Genomic DNA, 25370 nt, shown 5'->3' with positions numbered 1-25370 from the left:
TGGTCGATCGACCTCGGGCATCAATTCTTCGATCGGGAGGTGAAGTGAGACTCGGACGGTGCGGCGTCGACCGGGGGTCGTCTGGGCGGAAGCCGGAGAAGGAGCGGAAGCCGGCGCAGAAAACTGGGACAAAATTGTAGAACGATGGACTTGGCGGGGAGAGGGCGGAAGGACGCTGACTGGAACGGCCTCAAGAGGGTCCGCAGAAGCGTCAAGTTGGGAGGGAGTCCGATCGGACGAAATCGCCTCGATCTCTAGAACTTTGCCTCAAGAAGCGGAGGTGACCCGCTCGGATGGATGGATCGCAGAAGTAGCCGAGCGAAGTGGCGTTTCCGCCCGGCGTCTTTTTTGTCGGAGGGGGCGCTCTTCCTCTTGCGCCGAGCCCTCCTTCCGAGCGGAAGGCTCTCGACTTGCAGTTGCGCCAGCCGCTGGCTCTAGGAGAGAAGCCTGAGCGGCCGACTCCCCAGCATTTGTCCCGCTCTCCCCCTCATTAGAGCCGACCGGCTGGATGCCGAGCGCTTCCATCTCTTTGGCCGCCGCGGCTTCGAGCGCCGCCGCCTTCCTCTTCAAAATTCCAGCCATCACCGACTCCATAACAATGTTCGCTGCAAAGGAAAAAAGAGAAAATCAGTTAGCAATTAAAATGAATTCACAAAGTAAAATTCTTACCGAAGCCGCTCGGAAGGGGGGTCCTGATCGGACTCAGACCGAATATATACATCACCCCTTCAGGCAGGAACTTGTTGATGTCAAACCTCAGACCGACCAACATGTTGGCGGCATGAAGATAGTCCGGTCGGGTCTTGAACCTTTTGAGTTCTGGGGAGAGAGGATGTCCGACCTGCCATTGAGTTTGGAAGGTGGCCCGCTCGGGAAGGCGAATATAAAAGTAGAATTCTTTCCAATGCTTATTGGAAGAAGGTAGTTTATTGAAGAAAACTAAACCGGGTCGAGCCTGGAACATGTAAGTGCCCGACTCAGATTGTTTAGGGTAGTAGAAATAGTAGAAAACCTCCGATCGGAGGGGAATGTTATGGATTTTGAATAGGACAACAACACCGCATAGAAGGCGGAAAGTGTTGGGAACTAGGCTTCCGAGCGGAACGTCTAAAAAATTACAGACGTCAATGATAAAGGGATGAATTGGAAGTCGCAGACCGGCAGTGAACTGGTCGTGGAAAACAAAAAAGGCTCCGCGCGGAGGTTTGTGTGGCCGAGAGGAGGGAGTGGATAAGATAATTTCGAGGTCAGAAGGAATGTCAAAACTATCTATCGGAATGTTGGCGTCGCACCGATCGAAGCGCGACTCCATGGTGGTATACCATGGGCCGAGGGCTTGGTCTTGTGGCTGGGAAGAGCTAGCCATTGTCCGAGCGGACGAAATCAAAAAAGGCGAAGAAAGGTAGAGGATAGGAGAAAGAAGACAGCAAACGAAACGATGCCCCGAGGATCGAAACTCGGGAAAGAAATGCAGAGAAAACACAAGAAACAAAGAGAGAAAGAAGGAAAACCTTATAGAAAAGAAGGAGGATCGACGAAGAACGCGGGATCACCGGAAAGGGAGAATCGGAGTCGCCGGAGCACTGAAAACGCCGAAGCTTCTGGGCACGCGAGAGCAGAAATGCGGCGAAGGCGGAGAAAGTGAAGGCTTTATAGGGATGAGCCCGAGCGGCCTCCACCGTTGGATACAGGTCACAAGAACCAAAGCACGCATTGGGTCGTCCATTTCAAATCGCCTCGGTCTCGTCGCCTGCGACGCCGCCGCCGTACGATGACGACAGCAATACCATGTGGCATTCCACCACGGGAGAGCATTTAATAAGCGCTTTATCGAGGCACAGAACGCGTGCTTGGCCTTAATGATGGAGATTAGCGCGAATTCTGAGGAGATCCGAGGGATGGTGGCGTTGACTGAGGCCGTAGTTAGCACCACATCGGCCGAGCGGAGTATGGTTTCTTGGATGAGCCGCTCGGCGGAACAATCGTCCAGTCAGTCGGACTAATTACCTCCTTCGACTAGACTTGAAGGGGAGGCAAGTGATCCAGCGGTAAGAACAGGGACCCCCCTCTAAGAGAAGTCAACGCCACGTGAAGTCAAAGAGTCAAATGGCCGACCTGAAAATGGGAGACCGGTCGGCCGAACGGGGTCACAGTGGAATCAAAAACAACCCGACGGGGAGTCGGGTCTCCGACGCTCATGGGGAACAGGGTCGCCGGGCCGATCGGGGAGCCCACTCGGCCGAAGGCCTAAAGTAGCATTACTGTGAACAGTCTGCAGAGCACACGACCGGGAATCTCCCGAGCGGACCAGCACATACGACCGGCCGGACGTGAGGGGACTGCTGACCGGACGGACGTCCGGCATGGGGTAAGAAGAGACAAAAGGACAAGGGAACAACTTCTGACAGCGGATATGATCAACGACCAGGCCATACGCAGGATCTTACGACAAAGGGTTCCGCTGTCCCATCAGAGATATGCTCGGACTGTAGCAGTATGATGTCAAGTAAGCTCTTCTGACAAGCTCATACTAAGGTATAGTGAGAAGACACGTATTTGCCTCGGTACGTGTGCATGAGCCTCTTCCGGGCTCTATATAAGGGTCCTCATTCTTCACCGGAGGTACGCATTCTCTGATATTGAGAGTCACTTCTTTGTTGTCCACTTGCCTGACTTGAGCGTCGGAGGGTCGTCGCCGGGAACCCCTTCCCGGCCCGACTTCCTTGCAGGTTCACCGGAAGTCCGTACGACCGGTTGGAGATCCGTGTCAACAGTTCGGAGAGCGCCACGTGCCCAGCGTCCGTTGATTCAATGTTCAGACAGGATCAATGTCCTTTAGTTTCTAACTAGCGGAGGCAACTCTTTCTTCTTTAAGTTCTTTTTCTTCTTTTACTCTCTCTCCCTCCATCAATTACTTACTTGAACATTAGAGGGGCCGCTTGGAGGAGCCAACCCAACTTTAATCTATGTTACTTTCTCATATCCATAAGGCGATACGAGAGAAGAAGACTTGTTAAGAAAGAGGAGCCTAAGCGAGTAGAAAAAGGAGTCATCAATATGAAATTTAAGTTTAGTAATATTAGACGTAATAAAATAATTGTTAAGATAGAAGATAACAAGCTGCTTGGAACCGAGAGTTTAAATATTTAGGATCATTTTTGTAAAATGATAGAAGGATTAAGAGAGATGTCTTACATAGAATACAAGAAGGATGGTTGAAATGGATGAGAGCGTCGAATGTTTTATGTGATCATAAAGTATTTTTAAAACTTAAAGAAAAGTTCTACAAAACTGCAGTTAAAACTGTTATGTTATATGAAGCTGAATGTTGGACTATAACTAGAACACATGAGCAAAAGATGAGAGTTGCAGAGATGAGGATGTTAAGGTGGATGTGTGGCTATATGAGGATAGACAAAATAAGAAATGAGATCAGTAGAGAGAAAGTCAGAATTCCATCCACTACAAAAAAACTGTCACTTAGGGACAAAATTTGCAACAAATTTTAGAAAAAAATTCGTTGGAAATTGGATTTGGGACGAAAAATGCAACAAAAAAAATTCGTTGGAAATCTGCCGTCCCAAAACTTTGCGACGAAAAATTAAGATTTCGTTGGAAATTTTGCAACGAAAATCATATTCGTTGCAAAATTCGTTAGAAACTTTGCGACAAAATTAAAATTCGTTGCAAAATTCGTTGGAAAACTGCAACGAAAATAAATATTCGTTGGAAATGTCAGCAGAAAAAATCTCCAACGAACCCTAAATTTGTTGCAAATTAGCAACTAAAAAACGTATTCGTTGCAAACAGATTTGCGACGAATAATTATTTGTTGGAAAAGTTTCAAAATGTAATATTACCAACGAAAATGTACATTCGTTGGCAATTGCCAACGATAATACAATTTCGTTGGAAATTTCCAACGAATCCATATTTTCGTTGGAAATATCCAACGAAATTTATATTCGTTGGAAATTTCCAACGAATCCATATTTTCGTTGGAAATTTCCAACGAAATTCATATTCGTTGGAAATCACCAACAAAATATAAATTCGTTGGAAATTTCCAACGAATCCATATTGTCGTTGGAAGTTTCCAACGAATTCTAAATTCGTTGGAAACTTCCAACGAATCCATATTTTCGTTGGAAATTTACAACAAAAATCATAGTCGTTGAAAACTTCCAACGAATTTAGAATTCGTTGGAAACTTCCAACGAATTTATAATTCATTGGAAACTTCCAACGAATTTATAATTCGTTGGAAACTTCCAACGAATTTATAATTCGTTGGAAATTTCCAACGAATTTATATTTCGTTGGAAATTTCCAACGAAAATATGGATTCGTTGGAAATTTCCAACGAATTTATATTTTTCGTTGCAGTATTCTGATAAAATACGATATTTCCAACGAATCTAAATTCGTTGCAAAATTTGTCCCAAAAATAAAAAAAAATATCCAGCCCTATATAATTTCAATATTTTTTCCTATTACAATTTTTTTCAAACAGATTCAACATATATAACACACTAAACAGATTCAACATATCCAGCACTATAAACACATTAACAGATTCAACATATTCACCACTAAACACAATAACACAAATATAAATCATAAATCAACAAACATATTAGTGTACAACAAAATAAATTCAAACATCAATAATATAAACCCAAACACATGCACCATTAAAACATATTGTTCCATATACAACCTAAACTAAGAGCATAAAACTAACAATACAACACATCATCATCCAACAATACAAACTACAACAATATACAACTACAACTAACACCCTAAACCAAACACTACAATAAAGTTATAACAAACATGTCATAGTATCCAAATTCCAATATCATACAAGAACATGAAAAAGATAGAGTTGAAGATAATCTTATGGAGATCCTTCTCAGTCCAAATCCTTCTTCTACCACATCAAAAGATAAACAAAGAAAAAGAAAATCTTATAAGCCAACACAAAAGTAAATAGGTAAAGACTTGCATATTTTTACATCAATACCACCATCATCTTCACCTACCAACCCTGTTTGAAACAAAAATAAGAATACTAATCAAAATACAAAAATTAAGAATTTATAAAAGCGATAAAATAAAAGAAGTCAAAAATTCTAATTACAAACACTCATGCATCATCATCAACATCATCGGCGGCATCATCATCGACATCATCATCGTCATTAGCATCATCACCAATACCAGGAGGAATATAGCTTGAACCCGATCTAAATTGTTGAAATTGTTGTAAAGAAAGGCTTGCTGTTTACGCATTTCAACCATATCTAGATCTCTTTGTGAATTTTGTTTTTGAATTTCTAAAATTTGCTGATCCCTTTGAGATATTATGTCTTTCAAATTGTCAACCTCTTCAGTTAAGCTATGAATCTGTGTCGTTACTGCGGGTCGGGTAGAAGAAGATAAAGATCTTCGAGGAACATTATGGATTCTACTCATAGAACCCATACCTATTATCCTTCCCCCTTTGACTCCCCCACTGGCCTCTAACCATAAATCTAAATTATTACTAACAGACGGCTCAGATCCCTCAATATTATCACCATCACCTGAACTTCTTTGAGATAATGATAGCTCATCATATCTCTCCTATGAAAAATTAAAACCTTAATTAGAGCAAATAGATAAGTAATAAAATCTAAGTTAAAATTATGATTAAAGATTAAATCAAACCTTAATTATTCTAGCTCTATCTCCACTCCAAGTCTTGTCTTTTTTTTGAAAAGTGCGGACGAAAGTGTCTATAAAATCGAGCTCTTTTCCCAAATCCCTAGACTAAAAATAATACGATTAGAAATAATATAATAACAACAAATATATTAAAAATCTAATTGTAGAGTTGAAAATTTACCAATCTACGTGAATGCTCCTCGATATTTATAGATCCTCCTGCATATATTGCACGTGAGTCTCCAGAATTATAAGCTTGATTTATTTTATTCCGCAAACTCCTTTCTTTGCACTCATCAGTTTGCCAAAAATTGCAGATCCTAACCCAATTGTCCGTCGTGATAAAGGGAGGCTTTTTTCCAGTACTTTTGGCATGGTTTAATACATGCCGAATGTGATCACCACATTTCTTTTTGAAAATTCTTTTAACTTCCATCTCAAAATAAGGGTCCCAACTAAATAATCGCTGAAATGAAAAAAACAATAGATTATACATGAACGTAATTGTTTTATATATAAAATAAATTAACTATACCTTAAACTCGCACCACCAGAGTTCTTTTGTGGGTGCTGGAGTGCTTGAGTATGACATTGAGTCTCCTTTCCAAAAGTTATTCACAATTTGATTAATCTCACGAACAACAGTTACTGAATTTTCAAATCTATCATAAAATTACAATAAACAACGTTAAATAATTAAGATAGTTAAAATATAATAATTTTAATACTTACGAGTCTCCAAGAGGGACTATATGCAGTCGAGCGTCGGCAATATCAACGGTTGAGTGTCTGGCAGGTATCGGCGACTCAAGTGGGGAAGGTGAATGGCCATGTGAAGGTCCTGCCGGTGACTGGCCACATGAAGGTCCTGCCGGTGACTGGCCATGTGAAGGTCCTGCCGGTGACTGGCCATGTGAAGGTCCTGCCGGTGACTGGCCACATGAAGGTCCTGCCGGTGACTGGCCACGTGAAGGTCCTGCCGGGGACAGTCGACGTGAGGGTCCTGCCGGCGACTGGCCATGAGAAGGTTCTGCTGGCGACTGCCCACGAGAAGGTCCTGCCTGAGGGGAGGGCGTAGGTACCATCCTATCATATGGTGAATCAATCTGGCCAATGCTTGAATGGTGTCGTCTATGGCGTGCCCGTCAAAACTGTCAACCAAAAATCAAAATTAGAATAAAAGAAATAAAAAACTTAATGCTTGCTGAAGAAATATGAAAAACTTACAATATCCATAATATAAAAGTCAGAGAGCGAGAATCTGCAGTGATAATGTCTCACCTCTAATGACCTATAGAACAAAAAACAGCACAAATATAACATATATAAATTTAACAATGAGATATTATGTAGACAATTAATTAAACTATGAATTTTATAAATTTACAAATTAAAATTAAATATAAAAAAACTTATCGTACATGTTAAAAATCAAAGTTGTCGTCGTCCTCCTCGTCCTCGTCCTCGTCCTCGTCCTCTTCCTCTTCCTCCTCCTCCTCCTCCTCCTCCTCATCATCATCATCATCTTCATCATTATCATCAACCTCATGAAATTCACTGGCATCCACATTTATCACTACTCCGCTGGGATCTCGTAATGTTGGAATAATATATTCCTCGGTCTGAAATGTATTTACAACCTCCTCTTGTTGATATGCAATGTCTTCCCAATGTTCCTCTATTTTTTTCCGTGCTTTAGTTTTACAAACAGCCCACCAATCCATTTTATCACGTTTCAAGCTAGGGTATGAAGCATAAAACACTTGAATCGCTTGTTGTGCCAAAACAAAAGGTTCATATCTCTTATATAATCTTTTATGATTTATTTCAACCAAATTATAACATGGATGCACCTTCATCCCTCTGATAGGATCAAACCAGCGACACATAAATAAGATAACTCGCATTTCTGGACCAGGGTATTCTATCTCTATAATTTCATCCAGTAGACCATAAAAATCAGTGCTTACACCTCCATCATTGGATGACTGAACACATACCCCACTATTCATTGTAGTCTTCCCTTTTCCATATTCTTGAGTATGAAAATTATATCCATTTATGAAATATGCTGGCCAAGTGTGTACCATTGCTTTTGGACCCCAAGATAGATGAAATAACATTTGATGTTCGAGATGAGCTTGATTATCATAAATCTAAACTCAAATGAATATGTTATTCAGTTAAAATATACTATACCAATACGGTAAATTAGAATACAAGGTAAAAATTACTTACATATGATTTGAACCAAGGTGCAAATTCTTGATCGCAGAAACGATCAAACTCTAGTGTTGGCATATCAGAATACAAGTTTTGAAAAATCCTATCATAAAAAATTTAATTATAATAACAAAAAGTTACGATAAAAAAAAATAGGAAAGATATACTAACTCGAAATATGGTGATACTTCTGGACAATTAAGTAAAACATATGTCTGGGCTGCTCGCCATTCTTGATCAGTTAAATATCTTTGCTTACATTGTCCACTCGGTCGACCAAGATAATTAAAAATTGAGAATATGTTCGTATTGGGATCAATAGGACCTTCATCATTTCTTCCAGGTCTTCGTCTTTTGGTCTGAATGTGAGGCTCAAAATAATACAATGCAAAAGTTGTTACTTCCTCCACAATGTATGCATTAACAATAGAGGCTTCAACATGTGCCTTATTTTTTACTTTTTTCTTCAAATGATATAAAAATCTGATTGAAATATAACAATTTGTATTAGAGGAATATATATAAAAAAGTTATAAATTTACAATGCATTAATAACGAAGTATATAAGATAAAACAAAATATACCTTTCAAATGGATACATCCATCGAAAATGAACTGGTCCTCCAACTTTGGCCTCGTATGGCAAGTGAACCAAAAGATGTTCCATTGAATCAAAAAATGAAGGTGGAAAGATTCTTTCTAAATTACACAAAATAATTGGAATGTCTCTTTCTAACTTCTCCATCTGTGAATATCTCAAAACTGTTGAGGAAATATCATGAAGGAAAATGCTTAACTCCGTAATTGTACCCCATACAAAATTTGGTAAGAGTTCCTTAAAAGCAATTGGAATAAGTCTTTCCATAAATATATGACAATCGTGACTTTTCAAACCAATCAATTTGAATTCCTTCATATCGACGCATCTCCCAAGATTAGAGACATACTCATCAGGAAATCTCAATGATTTCAACCATTCACAAACAACACGTCTCTGTTCTTTATTCAATGTATAAATTGTCTTTGGCTTTGGTCCCCTACTACTTTCATCCACATCAAGAGTGGGTCGTTTACAAATTAGTCGCATATCTTTTCTTGCATTCAAATTATCTTTTGTTTTTCCGGTAATATCCATCACTGTATTTATGAGATTATCAAAAATATTTTTCTCAATATGCATGACATCCAGATTATGATGAATTAAATTACTATACCAATAAGGTAAATCCCAAAATATACTCCGCTTAGTCCATTTATGAGTGCTTCCATATTCATATGTTGTACCATGTGGTTCTTCAATAACAGATGGAAAGTGACACACTCTATACCAAATATCTTGACCTGTCAATCTTAATGGCGGAGGTGTTCTTTCAATTCTATTCCTAGTGAACTCATCTTTATTCCTTCTGAAATTATGATTTAATGGTAAAAATTGCCTATGACAATCAAAATAACTCGGCTTTCTTCCATATTTCAATCTGATCGACTTTGATCTCTCCATACATATTGGGCAACCTAAGATTCCCGCAGTACTCCAACCAGATAGCATTCCATAAGCTGGAAAGTCATTAATGGTCCAAAGAAGAGCAGCCTTCATAACAAACATCTGATTAGTATGGACGTCATATGTAGGAAACCCTTCATCCCATAGTTGTTTTAGCTCTGCAATCAGTGGTTGCATATAAAATCTATTAACTTCTTTGGATTTTGCGGGCCAGGCACAACTAATGTTAAAAACATATACGGTGTTTTCATGCACATCCCAGGTGGAAGATTATATGGAGTTAATATAACTGGCCAACAAGAATACTGTCTTCCTGATTTACTAAATGGAGCAAAACCATCAGCACAAAGACCTAACCGAATGTTTCGAGTCTCCTTCGCAAATTCAGGATATGTTCTATCAAAATTTTTCCATGCCTCTGCATCTGATGGATGACACATTAATCCCTCCTCTGTTCGATGATTTGCATGCCAAGTCATGTGTTGAGCAGTGGTCTTTGATGTATAAAGTCTTTGTAACCTAGGAGTTAATGGCAAATAAAATAACTGACTGTATGATTTACGTCGTTGTTGACTCCTTCTAGAGATCTTGTACCTATCTTGATTACAGAATCTACAAACATTTGCATCTGCATCATCTCCCCAATATAGCATACAACCGTCTCTGCAAACGTCAATTCTTTCCACCGGAAGACCTAATTCTTTCGTAAGTTTTTTCATACTGTAAAAATCATTAGGCAGTATATTATCTTGGGGCAATGCCTCTTCAATAGCTTGAACAACCTTATTGAAATTATCTTCCGACAAATTAGACTCTGCCTTGATATTCAACAGTCTTGCAGTGAATGATAATTTAGTATGCTTGTCACAACCAGTCCATAAAGGTTCATCTGCAGCACTTAACACTTCCTGAAATTTAAGATATGTTTCATTATTCACAATTTCATCAACACCTGGCACTTGTACCTCTTCTAATGGTGATGCATATGTTGTAAACATTTGCTCAACTGTTGGAGGGCAGCTAGAACTGGCACCATGTGGTTCAGGAATTAAATTCGGAGCCGCTGCATCAAATATCATTCTTTGATATGGATTTAATTGATTATAATAACTTTGATCCCTAGAGACTTGTATGTTGTGTCCATAACAATCCTCATCAGATATGAATGGTTCACCATGACATGTCCAATTATAGTAATTCGGAGTAAAACCAAATCTACAAAGATGCTCTGAAACTTTATTAGATGGTAAAAATTTTCCATTATGACACTTTCTGCATGGACATCGTATCTGATTACCATCCATAAACTCAACATTACTAGATGCAAAATTTAAAAACTGTCTCAACCCAGTAATAAACTCATCAGTTAAACCCCCACGGTCAGGTAAATTTTTATTATACATCCAACTTCTTTCATTCTGCATGTTGCCTGTTTCAAATAAAATATAGTAATAAAAACTCCTAGAACACAAATACTAATGGTCAATATTACTTAGCTCACATACAACTACAAATAAAATATAATATAGGAAAATAAAAGCATGCAATCATTATTAAAATATCAGGTGTAAAAAAATATACCTAACAAAGGTAAATAAAACCGAAAGTCTCTCCCAGCCACGTCAAATCCAAACCTGCAAAAACAATAATATTAAATTTACAATAAAATAAAAAAGTCTAGAAATTATCAAATATATTCTTGGCCCCAACGGCAAGGCATTGACCCCCGGACAGCTGTGCCACTGTAACGCACAGACAGCCCACGACCAATCAAGATTGAGAACAACTAGTTGACATCAAACAATGATCTGTCGGTTTACAAACAGAGGTCACCCAATGCTATCAGCAGCTGGCGGACAGCATCAGTCACCAGTGGCCAGCCTACGCCGCCAGCGGGATCACCAACGCCAAACAACAGCTAAGTGAGGCCACCATCAGCCATCCTATGCCGACAGTGGATAGGGATGCTGCTAGTGGCCAACCTCAGCGCCGTTGAGAGCAACCAGGAAGCTGCGAGAGCGGCCAGGCAGCGGCGCTAAGGCCAGGCGCCAGCGCAAGGGGCTAGACAGCACCTTGAGCTACCAGGGACCGCCGTGAGCTGCCATTCGCCGCTGTTCGCAGCCACTCACGGCCACACGCGACCAGGCACCAGTCGCGGCCGGTCGCGGCCGGGCGCGGCCGCTCGCGGCCAGATGATGGCGCGATTGGCAAGGCGCGACAGCGACCGGCCACGCGACGCCGTGAGCCGCCAGGCGACGCCGTGAGATCGGGAAAAAAGGAGACGCCGGGAGAACGGGAAAAAAAGAAGGGCTAGAACGAGAGTGGCTTACCAGTCCAGAGAAGGTGAAAAAATTGCCGCAGCCGCCGTAAGGAAAATTAGGTCAAGAGAAGATGTGAGGAGAAGAAATCGGGCCGGGTAAGGATATGTAATTAGGGATCTTCCAACAAATTTCCATCAAAAATATTATTTGTTGGATATTCGCAACGAATCCACAATTCGTTGGAGATTTCCAACGAATCTGCCATTTTGTTGGAAATCTCCAACGAATTTCAGATTCGTTGGAAACCCTTCCTATTCTTAAAATCATGGTTGACCGACCTAGAGACCTCCGAATTGGATGAAACCGGTTCCTGTGTGCTTCTCTATTTATCCTGACTTCATATGTGCCCTCAAATATTTTTTTCACTTTATATATTTTTTCTTTTATTTTTTCAACCCCCAATGTGTTGGAAAAATTAAATTTAAGTTTAAAAATTCACAAATCAAAATAAATTAGCTCCGTAATTATTTTTAATTCATGGATATAATCACGAGAACCTTACGCTCCCCAACAAACTGATTTTCTCTCGTTCTGAGCACTCGAACATCATTTTTTAAATCCACCAAGTTCAACTAAACTCCATTTTGATTTAAAACACTAACACATTCATGATCAAATTCGAATTCATCCAATTGACCTTGATGTAAAAAATTTTTCTTAATTCAAAAAAAATATTTGAGGTCATCTATAGAATCAGGAGACCAAGAGGAGCACATAGGAACTTGTTTCATCCGATTCCGAGGTCTCTAGGTCGGTCAAATGGGTTTTTAAATCATAGCATACTTTCCAACGAATATGCGATTCGTTGGAAATTTCCAACGAATTGGCAGATTCGTTGGAAACGTTTCCAACGAATCTGCCATTTTGTTGGAAATCTCCAACGAATTTCAGATTCGTTGGAAACCCTTCCTATTCTTAAAATCACGGTTGACCGACCTAGAGACCTCCGAATTGGATGAAACCGGTTCTTATGTGCTCCTCTATTTATCCTGACTTCATATGTGCCCTCAAATATTTTTTTTACTTTATATATTTTTCCTTTTATTTTTTCAACCCCCAATGTGTTTGAAAAATTAAATTTAAGTTTAAAAATTCACAAATCAAAATAAATTAGCTCCGTAATTATTTTTAATTCATGGATATAATCACGAGAACCTTACGCTCCCTAACAAACTGATTTCCTCTCGTTCTGAGCACTCGAACATCATTTTTTAAATCCACCAAGTTCAACTAAACTCCATTTTGATTTAAAACACTAACACATTCATGATCAAATTCGAATTCATCCAATTGACCTTGATGTAAAAATTTATCTTAATTCAAAAAAAATATTTGAGGTCATCTATAGAATCAGGAGACCAAGAGGAGCACATAGGAACTTGTTTCATCCGATTCCGAGGTCTCTAGGTCGGTCAAATGGTTTTTAAATCATAGCATACTTTCCAACGAATCTGCGATTCGTTGGAAATTCCCAACGAATTGGCAGATTCGTTGGAAACATTTCCAACGAATTTGCCATTTTGTTGGAAATCTCCAACGAATTTCAGATTCGTTGGAAACCCTTCCTATTCTTAAAATCACGGTTGACCGACCTAGGACCTCCGAATTGGATGAAACCAGTTCCTGTGTGCTCCTCTATTTATCCTGACTTCATATGTGCCCTCAAATATTTTTTTTACTTTATATATTTTTTCTTTTATTTTTTCAACTCCCAATGTGTTTGAAAAATTAAATTTAAGTTTAAAAATTCACAAATCAAAATAAATTAGCTCCGTAATTATTTTTAATTCATGGATATAATCACGAGAACCTTATGCTCCCTAACAAACTGATTTCCTCTCGTTCTGAGCACTCGAACATCATTTTTTAAATCCACCAAGTTCAACTAAACTCCATTTTGATTTAAAACACTAACACACTCATGATCAAATTCGAATTCATCCAATTGACCTTGATGTAAAAAATTTATCTTAATTCAAAAAAAATATTTGAGGTCATCTATAGAATCAGGAGACCAAGAAGAGCACATAGGAACTTGTTTCATCCGATTCCGAGGTCTCTAGGTCGGTCAAATGGGTTTTTAAATCATAGCATACTTTCCAACGAATCTGCGATTCGTTGGAAATTTCCAACGAATTGGCAGATTCGTTGGAAACGTTTCCAACGAATCTGCCATTTTGTTGGAAATCTCCAACGAATTTTAGATTCGTTGGAAACCCTTCCTATTCTTAAAATCACGGTTGACCGACCTACAGACCTCCGAATTGGATGAAACCGGTTCTTATGTGCTCCTCTATTTATCCTGACTTCATATGTGCCCTCAAATATTTTTTTTACTTTATATATTTTTTCTTTTATTTTTTCAACCCCCAATGTGTTTGAAAAATTAAATTTAAGTTTAAAAATTCACAAATCAAAATAAATTAGCTCCGTAATTATTTTTAATTCATGGATATAATCACGAGAACCTTACGCTCCCTAACAAACTGATTTCCTCTCGTTCTGAGCAATCGAACATCATTTTTTAAATCCACCAAGTTCAACTAAACTCCATTTTGATTTAAAACACTAACACATTCATGATCAAATTCGAATTCATCCAATTGACCTTGATGTAAAAATTTATCTTAATTCAAAAAAAATATTTGAGGTCATCTATAGAATCAGGAGACCAAGAGGAGCACATAGGAACTTGTTTCATCCGATTCCGAGGTCTCTAGGTCGGTCAAATGGGTTTTTAAATCATAGCATACTTTCCAACGAATCTGCGATTCGTTGGAAATTTCCAACGAATTGGCAGATTCGTTGGAAACGTTTCCAACGAATCTGCCATTTTGTTGGAAATCTCCAACGAATTTCATATTCGTTGGAAACTCTTCCTATTCTTAAAATCACGGTTGACCGACCTACAGACCTCCGAATTGGATGAAACCGGTTCCTGTGTGCTCCTCTATTTATCCTGACTTCATATGTGCCCTCAAATATTTTTTTTACTTTATATATTTTTTATTTTATTTTTTCAACTCCCAATGTGTTTGAAAAATTAAATTTAAGTTTAAAAATTCACAAATCAAAATAAATTAGCTCCGTAATTATTTTTAATTCATGGATATAATCACGAGAACCTTATGCTCCCTAACAAACTGATTTCCTCTCGTTCTGAGCACTCGAACATCATTTTTTAAATCCACCAAGTTCAACTAAACTCCATTTTGATTTAAAACACTAACACACTCATGATCAAATTCGAATTCATCCAATTGACCTTGATGTAAAAAATTTATCTTAATTCAAAAAAAATATTTGAGGTCATCTATAGAATCAGGAGACCAAGAAGAGCACATAGGAACTTGTTTCATTCTATTCCGAGGTCTCTAGGTCGGTCAAATGGGTTTTTAAATCATAGCATACTTTCCAACGAATCTGCGATTCGTTGGAAATTTCCAACGAATTGGCAGATTCGTTGGAAACGTTTCCAACGAATCTGCCATTTTGTAGGAAATCTCCAACGAATTTCAGATTCGTTGGAAACCCTTCCTATTCTTAAAATCACGGTTGACCGACCTAGAGACCTCCGAATTGGATGAAACCGGTTCTTATGTGCTCCTCTATTTATCCTGACTTCATATGTGCCCTCAAATATTTTTTTTTACTTTATATATTTTTTATTTTATTTTTTCAACCCCCAATGTGTTTGAAAAATTAAATTTAAGTTTAAAAATTCACAAATCAAAATAAATTAGCTCCGTAATTATTTTTAATTCATGGATATAATCACGAGAACCTTACGCTCCCTAACAAATTGATTTCCTCTCGTTCTGAGCACTCGAACATCATTTTTTAAATCCACCAAGTTCAACTAAACTCCATTTTGATTTAAAACACTAACACATTCATGATCAAATTCGAATTCATCCAATTGACCTTGATGTAAAAATTTATCTTAATTCAAAAAAAATATTTGAGGTCATCTATAGAATCAGGAGACCAAGAGGAGCACATAGGAACTTGTTTCATCCGATTCCGAGGTCTCTAGGTTGGTCAAATGGGTTTTTAAATCATAGCATACTTTCCAACGAATCTGCGATTCGTTGGAAATTTCCAACGAATTGGCAGATTCATTGGAAACGTTTCCAACGAATCTGCCATTTTGTTGGAAATCTCCAACGAATTTCATATTCGTTGGAAACCCTTCCTATTCTTAAAATCACGGTTGACCGACCTAGAGACCTCCGAATTGGATGAAACCGGTTCCTGTGTGCTCCTCTATTTATCCTGACTTCATATGTGCCCTCAAATATTTTTTTTACTTTATATATTTTTTCTTTTATTTTTTCAACTCCCAATGTGTTTGAAAAATTAAATTTAAGTTTAAAAATTCACAAATCAAAATAAATTAGCTCCGTAATTATTTTTAATTCATGGATATAAACACGAGAACCTTACGCTCCCCAACAAACTGATTTCTCCTCATTCTGAGCACTCGAAAATCATTTTTGAAATCCATTAAGTTCAACTAAACTCCATTTTGATTTAAAACACTAACACATTTATGATCAAATTCAAATTCATCCAATTGACCTTGATGAAAAAAATTTATCTTAATTCAAAAAAAAATATTTGAGGTCATCTATAGAATCAGGAGACCAAGAGGAGCATATAGGAACTTGTTTCATCCGATTCCGAGGTCTCTAGGTCGGTCAAACGGGTTTTTAAATCATAGCATACTTTCCAACGAATCTGCGATTCGTTGGACGATTCGTTGGAAATTTCCAACGAATTGGCAGATTCGTTGGAAATGTTTCCAACGAATCCTAAATTTGTTGGAAATCTCCAATGAATTAGCAGATTTGTTGGAAACATTTCCAACGAATCTGCCTTTTTGTTGGAAACATTTCCAACAAATTTAAGATTCGTTGGAAACTCTACCCTCAAATTTTTGCTATAAACTTGCGATGAATTATATATTTGTCGGGAATTTCCAACAAATAATAGTTTCGTTGCTATTTTTGCGACGGATATACTATTCATTGCAAAAATTTGCAACGAATAAAATATTCGTTGCAAAAATTTGCAACGAACAAAATATTCGTTGCAAAATTTGCAACGAACTAAATATCCGTTGGAAAATTTGCAACAAATTTTATTTTTTGTTGTTAACTTGCAACAAAATTAGCGACAAATTATCTTTTGTTGCTAATTTGCAACGAATTTATTTTGTTGGTAAATTTGTTGCTAATTCGGAACAATTTATTATTTTGTTGCAAATTTTGTTGGAAAGTTTGGAACAAATTTTAAATTCGTTGCAAACCGTCGTCCCTAATAGACTGTTTTTTTGTAGTGATCTATTGAGAAAAAATTTCGAGAGATACATTTTAGACGGTATGAGCGTATACTTGGACGTCCATTAATGTTCCATTTAGTTAATGTGAAACTATGACAAACATATATGTTAAATGAGTAAGAGGAAGTTTAAAAAAGACATGGTTAATAATAATAAACAAAATAAAATTTATTTAAGTATAGATGATGATATAGTAAGAAATAGAATTTAATATTATAAAATGATCTATAGAATCAACTACACGTAGTGAGATTAATTTATTATTGTTGTTGATGATTTTTACCCATGATTTATTATAATTATTTTTATCAAGAACTCCAATATAATCTTTACGCCATATTAAAATATAGGTAGTAGTAAACTTTATTAATAAATACATAAATTTCAATATGAAAACAATTCAAAATTCTCTTAGTTTTTTCCCTTCACGATATTTATGGAACTTCACGATTTGTAATCATCAAATCAGACTTAACCTAGTTTATTTTAGTAATGTTTGATAAATTATTTATTTTAATTAAGATATGATCGTATCAATTACTAATTAAACCCAGACATGCCAAAAAAAAAAAAAAAATCTCCTTTTTTGGCCGTAACGGATTGACAAAATTTTCTGATTTTTTTTTTTTAACAAACCAACAAATTTATAATTCAAACCATTAACATAATTTTTAAAGATCTACTAAAAAAGACCTATTCTTACCTCTAATAGTTTCGGTGCCCGAGCAACACCAATACTAATAATGTTAAACACTGGGTAGCCATTAAGCGCGTGCGTCTAAAATTTGATCGTTATTCGCAATCATGGCAACAGTCGCCCAAATTTGTACTATAAAAACCCCAGCCCCCTTCTCTAACTCCTCCATATCTCCTGCTCTTTGATCTCAGTTCGCCCTTCGATTTAGTGGAGGCCATCGCGTCCTCGACCATCCCTGACTTGCTATTTCGCTTCGATCGGCTCAGCTTCTTGTATGTCTTGTCTCTGTCTCTCGATTGAGTTTTAAAGATACGATTTTTTCGCGCTTTTTCCAAGATTGAGATAGCGTTTATTCTTCTATGGATTTGAGATAGGATTCCTCTTTTTGGTTCCACCGAGGGATTTGGTTGCCTTCTGGCTTTTGGAAGGGGATTCAACCAAAGTTCTTTGGATTGTACAATTTGCCCCCTTTTTTTTCCTTATAAATTTAGGGTTATCTTGTTAATTTTGTGTTTTTCTTTTCGAGGATCATGATTGTAGCGGGATCGTTCCTTTTCGTTGTGTCTTTGTTAATTGAGATATCTACAAGCTGAAGATCGGAATTTGTTCCTATATTCCCCTTCTTTTTGGATTTTGGTTGCCATCTAATTGGTCTTGTTGAGTTCCTACTTCTGAATTGAGTTCTTATTCTTCCACAGATCGTTTTATATCTATGGTATTCTTCTGTGCTAATATCGATCTATATTCCATCAAAATATAAAACTCTCTTTTATTTGTGCTCAATTTGGTCCTTATTTTCCCTTGCTTTTGTTCTGTTTTACCTTGATCGAATTAACCTGACTCTCTCGATGCTGATCATCTTTTTGATATTTTGTTATGACTACAGGAATATCTGGGACCTGCCTCTCGATTTTGCCTCACCAAAAATCAGAGGAGAAAAAGTAAGTTGTTCGAGTCTGAATGGCGCAAGAGAGCTGGAAAAAGGATACCGAACAAACTGACTGCGAAACCCCTGAAGTCCCCATTTTATGTGCAAACAAATGTGGGTTTTTTGGAACTGCCATGAACAATAACCTCTGCTCCAAATGCTACAAGGATATTGCCATGAAACATGAGTCAATGGTTTCTTCCCCTATTACAGAATTGGAGAAACCGAAGATTGTTCCATCTTCTTCTGTGCAGATCAACCACACTGAAGGTTTGAGTAAAGGGGATGGGCCAAGTGAGCCCAAGGTTGTTGATGATCAACTGAAGGGCTTGTTGAAGAAGCAATCAGCTAACCGATGCACCCAATGCCAGAAAAAGATAGGTTTGATTGGCTTCAAATGCCGGTGTGGCGGCGCCTTTTGTTCCTCTCATAGGTACCCTGAGGCACATGAATGCTCATTTGACTACAAGGCCGCTGGCCGTGTGGTGTTAGCCAAAGAGAATCCTGTTGTGATGGCAAAGAAGTTGGAGAAAATTTGAAGTCATAGTTCTTGAATAGGGATACGAAGGCATGTTCTTTGGAAATCAGATAGCCAAGTCTTTATTCTTCGAATTGAAGATGGTAGTGCGCTTTTGATGTAAAAAGAAACTTTTATCAAATGTATGGGTTTAACCCTGTTTAAGTCAATATGAATATTATAGCATCCTTCTGCCTAATTGCTTTCCCTACGGGTAAACACAGTTTGAAAGAGGTATAACCCAACAATAGTGAGAATTAAGCGAGCAGGTAAACCAAATGATATACGCTAAGCATCTTTAGGTATATATAATATACCTAAAGATGGTGACAAGGAGACCTATTATTAAAGAATCTTTATTATGATATACACTTAGCATCTTTATGTTCTATCAACTCTCCTTGTTTTCAGGCCTAACTCACTGCATATGATTGCTAAAAGGATTTATATTTTGCATGATCACAACTGGCAGTTAATTCAACAACTGCCACTGAGAAATATTCTCAAGGGAGACCAAACAAAGAAAGTTTGGAATACTCAAACAAAAGTAGTTTGGAATGCTCAATAGATAGGGGAATAATTGTGTTCGGCTAGATTGTTTAAAGAAGGGTGAAGTATTTCGAGTTTCTAATTGTTTAAAGCTACTAAAGTTGGATTGTAATAGAATTAGGTGATCTCTATCTACATTATTTACCTTTATCATTCATCTCCTTATCTATCTACATTATTAAACCATGGATCAAAAATCGACTCTATCTATCTAGTTCATATTTGATAAGATAAAATAGAATGAAACATATTTATTCCCTTTATAATGCAATGCAATATTTGGATGAATAATTTAGGATAGAATAATCAATAAAAAAAATCCATATATATATATATATATATAATTCGTCCGCACTTCACTCGAGGTGCCTGAAATTAATCAAGGAGCCATGAGCATTACAAGCACTTAGAATGATTCTAGACACATGTATTCATCTAAGTTTTTTTTTTGTTTTTAATTTTCTTTTAGGGGTATATTATATGTATTTAAGGTTCAAAATTTTAAAATTTAGGAGTTGTGTTATAATGAGTTTGAGCCAATAAGATTTTCCCTCTAGGTATGTATATATATAAAATGTTGATATCTTGTGAATTCGTCCGCACTTTACTCGGGGCACCTGGAATTAATACAAGGGGTCGTGAGTAGTAGAGGTACCTGGAATGATTCCAGGCATATGTATTCATCTAAGTTTTTTTTATTTTAATTTTATTTTAGGGGTATATTATATGTATTTAAGGTTCAAAATTTTAAAATTTAGAAGTTGAGTTATAATGAGTTTAAGCCAATAAGATTTTTCCTCTAGGATTCAGGCTTTCTTCTCTAGTATTCAAAATTTAAAATTTTAGATGCTCACGGATATATTATATGTATTTAGAGTTTAAGATTTAAAAGTTGGGTTATAATGAATTTAAGCTAATATATGTATGTATGATGTTTTAAGGTATTTTTTATTTTTATAGTATTTTTTATTATTTTTTTAACAAATTCATTGAAGGAGGCAAGTGATTAAATAATTAAAAATGATAATACACAAATTTTAGTCCAAATGAATCATCCATCCAGACTCTAGACGATGAGATTATTTTTTTATTTTTTATTTTTTTTTAACTAGCACCAAGTATTAGTTTTTCAGGTCAGCTAATTCTGGAGATGATCGACTCAGTCTTATGAAAATTTCTTACTGATTATCATACATAAATCTAAAAGTGCTCGTAACAAATTGTCCAACAGACCAAGATCCTAGATTTGTCATCCCACCGGAGGAAAAAACGTAACAATGCGCCATAATAAAGAATCGAATGGTGGATGCTTGGGAGACTACATGAGTATTCTATCGTTGTATCATAGTCCGTGGAGTTAGACCCTAAGGTTGTTGAGCCTTATGAATTGAGTTATAAAAAGTGCGGATCATGGAAGAGCCTGATTATGTCACATAATTGTAGGTCGTTTAACTGGGCTGCAAGCAAAGTGGCAAGCTCGAGAGATCAGACTTAGCACAGGGAACTTCTTGGGGAGCTCAAGGCATCAGGAGAGAGCTTGGAGCAGAGAGCTCGAGGAGTTCGAAGGAGAGAGTTCAAGGAGCTTAGAGTAGAGAGTTTGGAGAGTTCCTTCCAATGTAGTCGATGACTATATATATATATATATTCCAGTGTCGGAGTGTTGGCATGCCAACTTGACGAAAGGGTCGACAACCTGCCAATCTGATCCCAATTCTTCGTATGTGTTGGTACAAGTGTTAAAATATACTAGAGCCACCTTCTATGAATAAAAAACAAATGTTCTTTTAATTTCTGCACAAATATTAAAGGCCTTGAACAGGCATTGCCTAAGCACCTCTTCCTCCTTTAATCAAATAGGCCTGGCCTATTACGGAAGCACATTTAGGTGATACTAACCTTTTATAGACCAGTCATTCAAGCCCAATTGTCGAACTCAAGATGCAGCAAAATGAGAGATTACTCGTGGGAGAACTTCATGGGGCAAGACCGGTCATCCCCAGATTAGTCAATGAAACTAATTGAGTTTATTATTTTTTTTTTTTGTGCTTCCATCCAATTGTAAATCATTCCAAAACAAACTACATTTGCTCATAATTTCCTCATGGCACAAGCATTTTTTTTTCACTTCGCCATTCTATTTTATTCTTCTGTATTTTCATTTTCATTTCATTCATTCCATCCTATCAAACATAGCAGCAAACCAGTATGGTAAATAGCATAACTTAGCTGAACTTTAAATTGACATATGAAGCAGGTTGCAAAGAATTATGTTTGGATCTGATAGAAGAACATAATCCTACTTTAAGTTGGAATCTAGAACAAGTTGTGTGCATTTACTGTGAAATTGCATGCAATGAATCAGAAATTTTTTTCCTACAGAAAATTGTCACTAGAACGTTTCTTGTTCATCTTTCTATCTGGGAATAGAATAAGTAAGAATGCAGAAACGACGCAGTAACGGAAGACAGTTCGAGTAAATTACTTCAGTTGACTCAATCTGGCGGAGACGACGACTGCTGCAGCTCCCTCATCCGAGCACCGATGCAGGAACTCATCTGCGGGTTCTCCGCGAACACCACATGGTAGGCCGCCACACAAGCTTGAGGCCATGCCATTCCAATTCGAGCCTGTAATATACAGAGAGCTTTCGTTCATCGCCGTAATCGATTTCATAATTTGGTTTTTGTAATCTTACCATGAAATAGCCGATGATGAAGGCATAGAGCTTGGCCTCCGTCGAGTGGTCACTGCCGGCGGCGATCATCCAAGAACCCGCGACCAAGGTTGAGACACCGCCGCCGGCGACGCCGCAAAATAGGCAGAACGACCCGGTGAGGTCTAGGTCGATCAGTCGCTCCATCCCTTGCTTGTTGAACATCTCCCACGCCTCCGCTGATGAGCTCCACAGCCCCCTGCCGTACACTCCCACATACACCAACCCCCACCGGTTGGCTCGCGCCACAGCCCCGTCGGCCACACCCTTGAAGCACCAGCCGCAGGAGAACATGAACTCGTCGGAGCCGCCCGCGCTCATGGCCCGCGCCACGGCCCGAGTCGCCGCCACCAGAGGCACCAAGGCGGCGGCGCAGCAAACGTCGCCGAGCGCGCGCTTCGAGGCGGATTCGAAGGCCGCGGCCGCCGGGATCGTGATTCCGCACGCCAGCCGAAGGTAGGCGATTTGCGCCACGGCCACGAAGACCGTGTAACGGACCGCTTGCGCGGTCCACCAGAGGCCGATCAGCAGAAGGATCAGGTAAACCGCGTCGTATCGCGAGTGGACGCCGGCGGCGACTCCTCCGGCGCCGAGCGTCCAGAGCGCGAAGAAGGCGAGTAATGCGAGGAGCGAGAGGGAGAGGAAGTTGACCAGAGCGAAGGACGGTGGAACAGAGGCGACTGCGGCCGAGAGGATCGCGTAGGCATGGCGGAGGCGGCGGGCGGTCCAGCAGGCGTGGAGGGATTGGATGAGGGCGAGGAGAAGAAACGGCACCGCGAAAGCCAGGCCGAGAGCAGTGCCGTCAGCGAGGAGGATGACGGCTACGGCGCAGGCGAGGACGGGGGAGAGCCAGAAAGAAGACTTGATGGCGGTGGCCGGGTGGCGGAGGGAGACGAACAGGAACAGGAGGGAAATGGCGGCGGAGGCGGCGGCGGCAACAAGGAGAGGGGCGTGCCAATGGAGGAGGAAGTGGAAGGACAGTAGGCTTGGGGAGACGAAGGCTGCGATGGATAGGAAGGAGATGAGAATGACGGTGGCAATGAGGTGAGAGAAGAAGAGAAGCTTGGCTAGCCGGCCGGCGAAGTTGGTGGTGGGCCTTCGGTGGTTGTAGAGTTCAGCGACATCAACAACCTGCAAAGGAAAAAAACGAGCCTATGGAGTATCTTCCTTATCATCAATCGCCATCGTCGGATCACACAGAACTGCAACTCCAGTGGAGAATCATCTTTTACTTGCAGATGAGGCCACAGGGCTTCAACTTTAGTTTAGGACAATCTCAATTCTCACTCCGCAACAACGCACAGAAAAGAAAAAGAGTAAAACAAAAGTTAAATGGACCATCCATTGTTGGCCGCTTTGCTGCTTAAGATAATGAGCGATTCTATAATCGTTGTACGGCGCTTAATCGTTTCACGACAAACGGTTTGTTTCTTATCATGAGAACGTTCTCATGAATCTAAATGTCTATCACTGCTATCTAGATCTGGATAAATAAAAGGAAAAAAATCTGAAAATGCCATGAGAATTAGACGAGATAAAGTAGACGGAAGGTGAATAAAACCAGAGAAATTTTACAGATTAGTTCTTTGTGTCTATCGGTCATGGCGGATGGATGGAACGATGGAAGCCCCAAATCAACATAAACAATTCAAAATTTACCAAAATAAAGCAAAAAAGAAACACGAAATGAAATGTATCCTGAAATATCGAGAGAGGGCCAGACGAAGGAAGATTGGCGGAGCAATTCTAAGGCGGAGAAGGGATCGAGGAAGAGAGAAGGCAAGGAAAAAAAAAACAGAAGCAAAAAACAGGTAGAGATTGAAGCTTTGATGATTACCTGCGTCGGTGCCACCTGATTGATTCGCGAAGTAGGGATGGTGAACTCGCCGTGCTCAGTGCCCGTCGCCATTGCCCTTTTCTGAGTTCTCGATCTCTTTCTTCTCTGGCTCACTCGCCCGCTCGCTCGTGTTTTGGTGTAGCAAATTAAAGAGGCACGGGAAACGGTTCGGGAAGATTAACTCGCTGCATAAACTAGTTTATAAAATTTGAAAGTTATTACCGTGTTACTGTCAAATACGTAACAATTCATATCGTCTTATGCTAGTTATATATATATATATATATTTGACAGCAACAATTCATATCGTTTTATGCTAGTTATATATATATATATATATATATATATATATATATATATATATATATATATATATATATATATATATATATATATATATATATATATATAATCAAATTTAATTGTATTAAAATTTATTTATTTATTTATACAATTTGTATTCGGTAAAGTAGAGAAAAATATCTAATCATAATCACAATTTTGTATACAGTCCCCAACACAAAAATTTTTGTTTTCATTCTCTGCATGCAAAGTATTACTTGTTTCAACTCCCTCATGTAAATATTATTACCTAAATTACCCCTCAAATTTTTTAGGTATAAAAAGTCTAAAAACGAGTATATTTCCTGTTAAATTCAACACTTTACACTAGAATCCAGTACTGTATGCTAGAATTGAGTATATTTCCTATCGAAATTAATCCTCTTTTTTCAGTATAAATAGTCCTATTAAATTAAACACATTAAATTAGAATTAAGTTTATTTTCTATTAAATTGAGCACGACTTTTTTCCTGCTTAATATAATTCCTTATAAATTCAACATCATATACTATTAAAGAAAATTTAGTATATTTTTCATCCAATTGAGTACCATTTAAAGAAAATTTAGTATATTTTCTATCCAATTGAGGTGAAAAAAAAATCGTACTGAATTTGATAAAAAAAAATATACTAGATTCTAATTTAATGTACTGAATATAAGAGGAATTATATTGATTTTTGG

The 25370-nt window shown here is 38.3% G+C and overlaps 4 protein-coding genes across 4 annotated transcripts; 1 reads left to right on the top strand and 3 right to left on the bottom strand.

Moving 5' to 3' along the window:
* Positions 1 to 4800: 4800 nt before the first annotated feature.
* LOC122050657 lies at positions 4801 to 6797 on the bottom strand. The gene is made up of 7 exons (XM_042611549.1): positions 6445 to 6797; positions 6248 to 6374; positions 5894 to 6178; positions 5716 to 5817; positions 5151 to 5631; positions 5045 to 5053; positions 4801 to 4936 (listed from the first exon to the last, which is right to left on the bottom strand). Exons 1-7 carry the CDS (start codon positions 6795 to 6797, stop codon positions 4818 to 4820), a joined length of 1476 nt encoding a protein of 491 aa, XP_042467483.1. The 3' UTR covers positions 4801 to 4817.
* A 161-nt stretch (positions 6798 to 6958) lies between these two features.
* On the bottom strand, positions 6959 to 11837 carry LOC122050656. Its single transcript, XM_042611548.1, has 5 exons — positions 11770 to 11837; positions 11021 to 11073; positions 9959 to 10868; positions 7951 to 8038; positions 6959 to 7003 (listed from the first exon to the last, which is right to left on the bottom strand). Exons 3-5 carry the CDS (start codon positions 10861 to 10863, stop codon positions 6959 to 6961), a joined length of 1038 nt encoding a protein of 345 aa, XP_042467482.1. The 5' UTR covers positions 10864 to 10868; positions 11021 to 11073; positions 11770 to 11837.
* Positions 11838 to 17967: 6130 nt separating this feature from the next.
* On the top strand, positions 17968 to 19436 carry LOC122054031 (zinc finger A20 and AN1 domain-containing stress-associated protein 9-like). Its single transcript, XM_042615881.1, has 2 exons — positions 17968 to 18073; positions 18688 to 19436. Exon 2 carries the CDS (start codon positions 18762 to 18764, stop codon positions 19266 to 19268), a length of 507 nt encoding a protein of 168 aa, XP_042471815.1. The 5' UTR covers positions 17968 to 18073; positions 18688 to 18761; the 3' UTR covers positions 19269 to 19436.
* Positions 19437 to 22033: 2597 nt separating this feature from the next.
* On the bottom strand, positions 22034 to 24512 carry LOC122052442. The gene is made up of 3 exons (XM_042613944.1): positions 24346 to 24512; positions 22491 to 23639; positions 22034 to 22422 (listed from the first exon to the last, which is right to left on the bottom strand). Exons 1-3 carry the CDS (start codon positions 24415 to 24417, stop codon positions 22288 to 22290), a joined length of 1356 nt encoding a protein of 451 aa, XP_042469878.1. The 5' UTR covers positions 24418 to 24512; the 3' UTR covers positions 22034 to 22287.
* Positions 24513 to 25370: the final 858 nt, after the last annotated feature.

The sequence above is a fragment of the Zingiber officinale genome, chromosome 3A, assembly GCF_018446385.1.
Source record: "Zingiber officinale cultivar Zhangliang chromosome 3A, Zo_v1.1, whole genome shotgun sequence".
Classification (NCBI taxonomy): domain Eukaryota; kingdom Viridiplantae; phylum Streptophyta; class Magnoliopsida; order Zingiberales; family Zingiberaceae; genus Zingiber; species Zingiber officinale.
The sequence above is the reverse complement of the archived record's forward strand: the minus strand, read 5'-3'. Positions and strand labels throughout refer to the sequence as shown.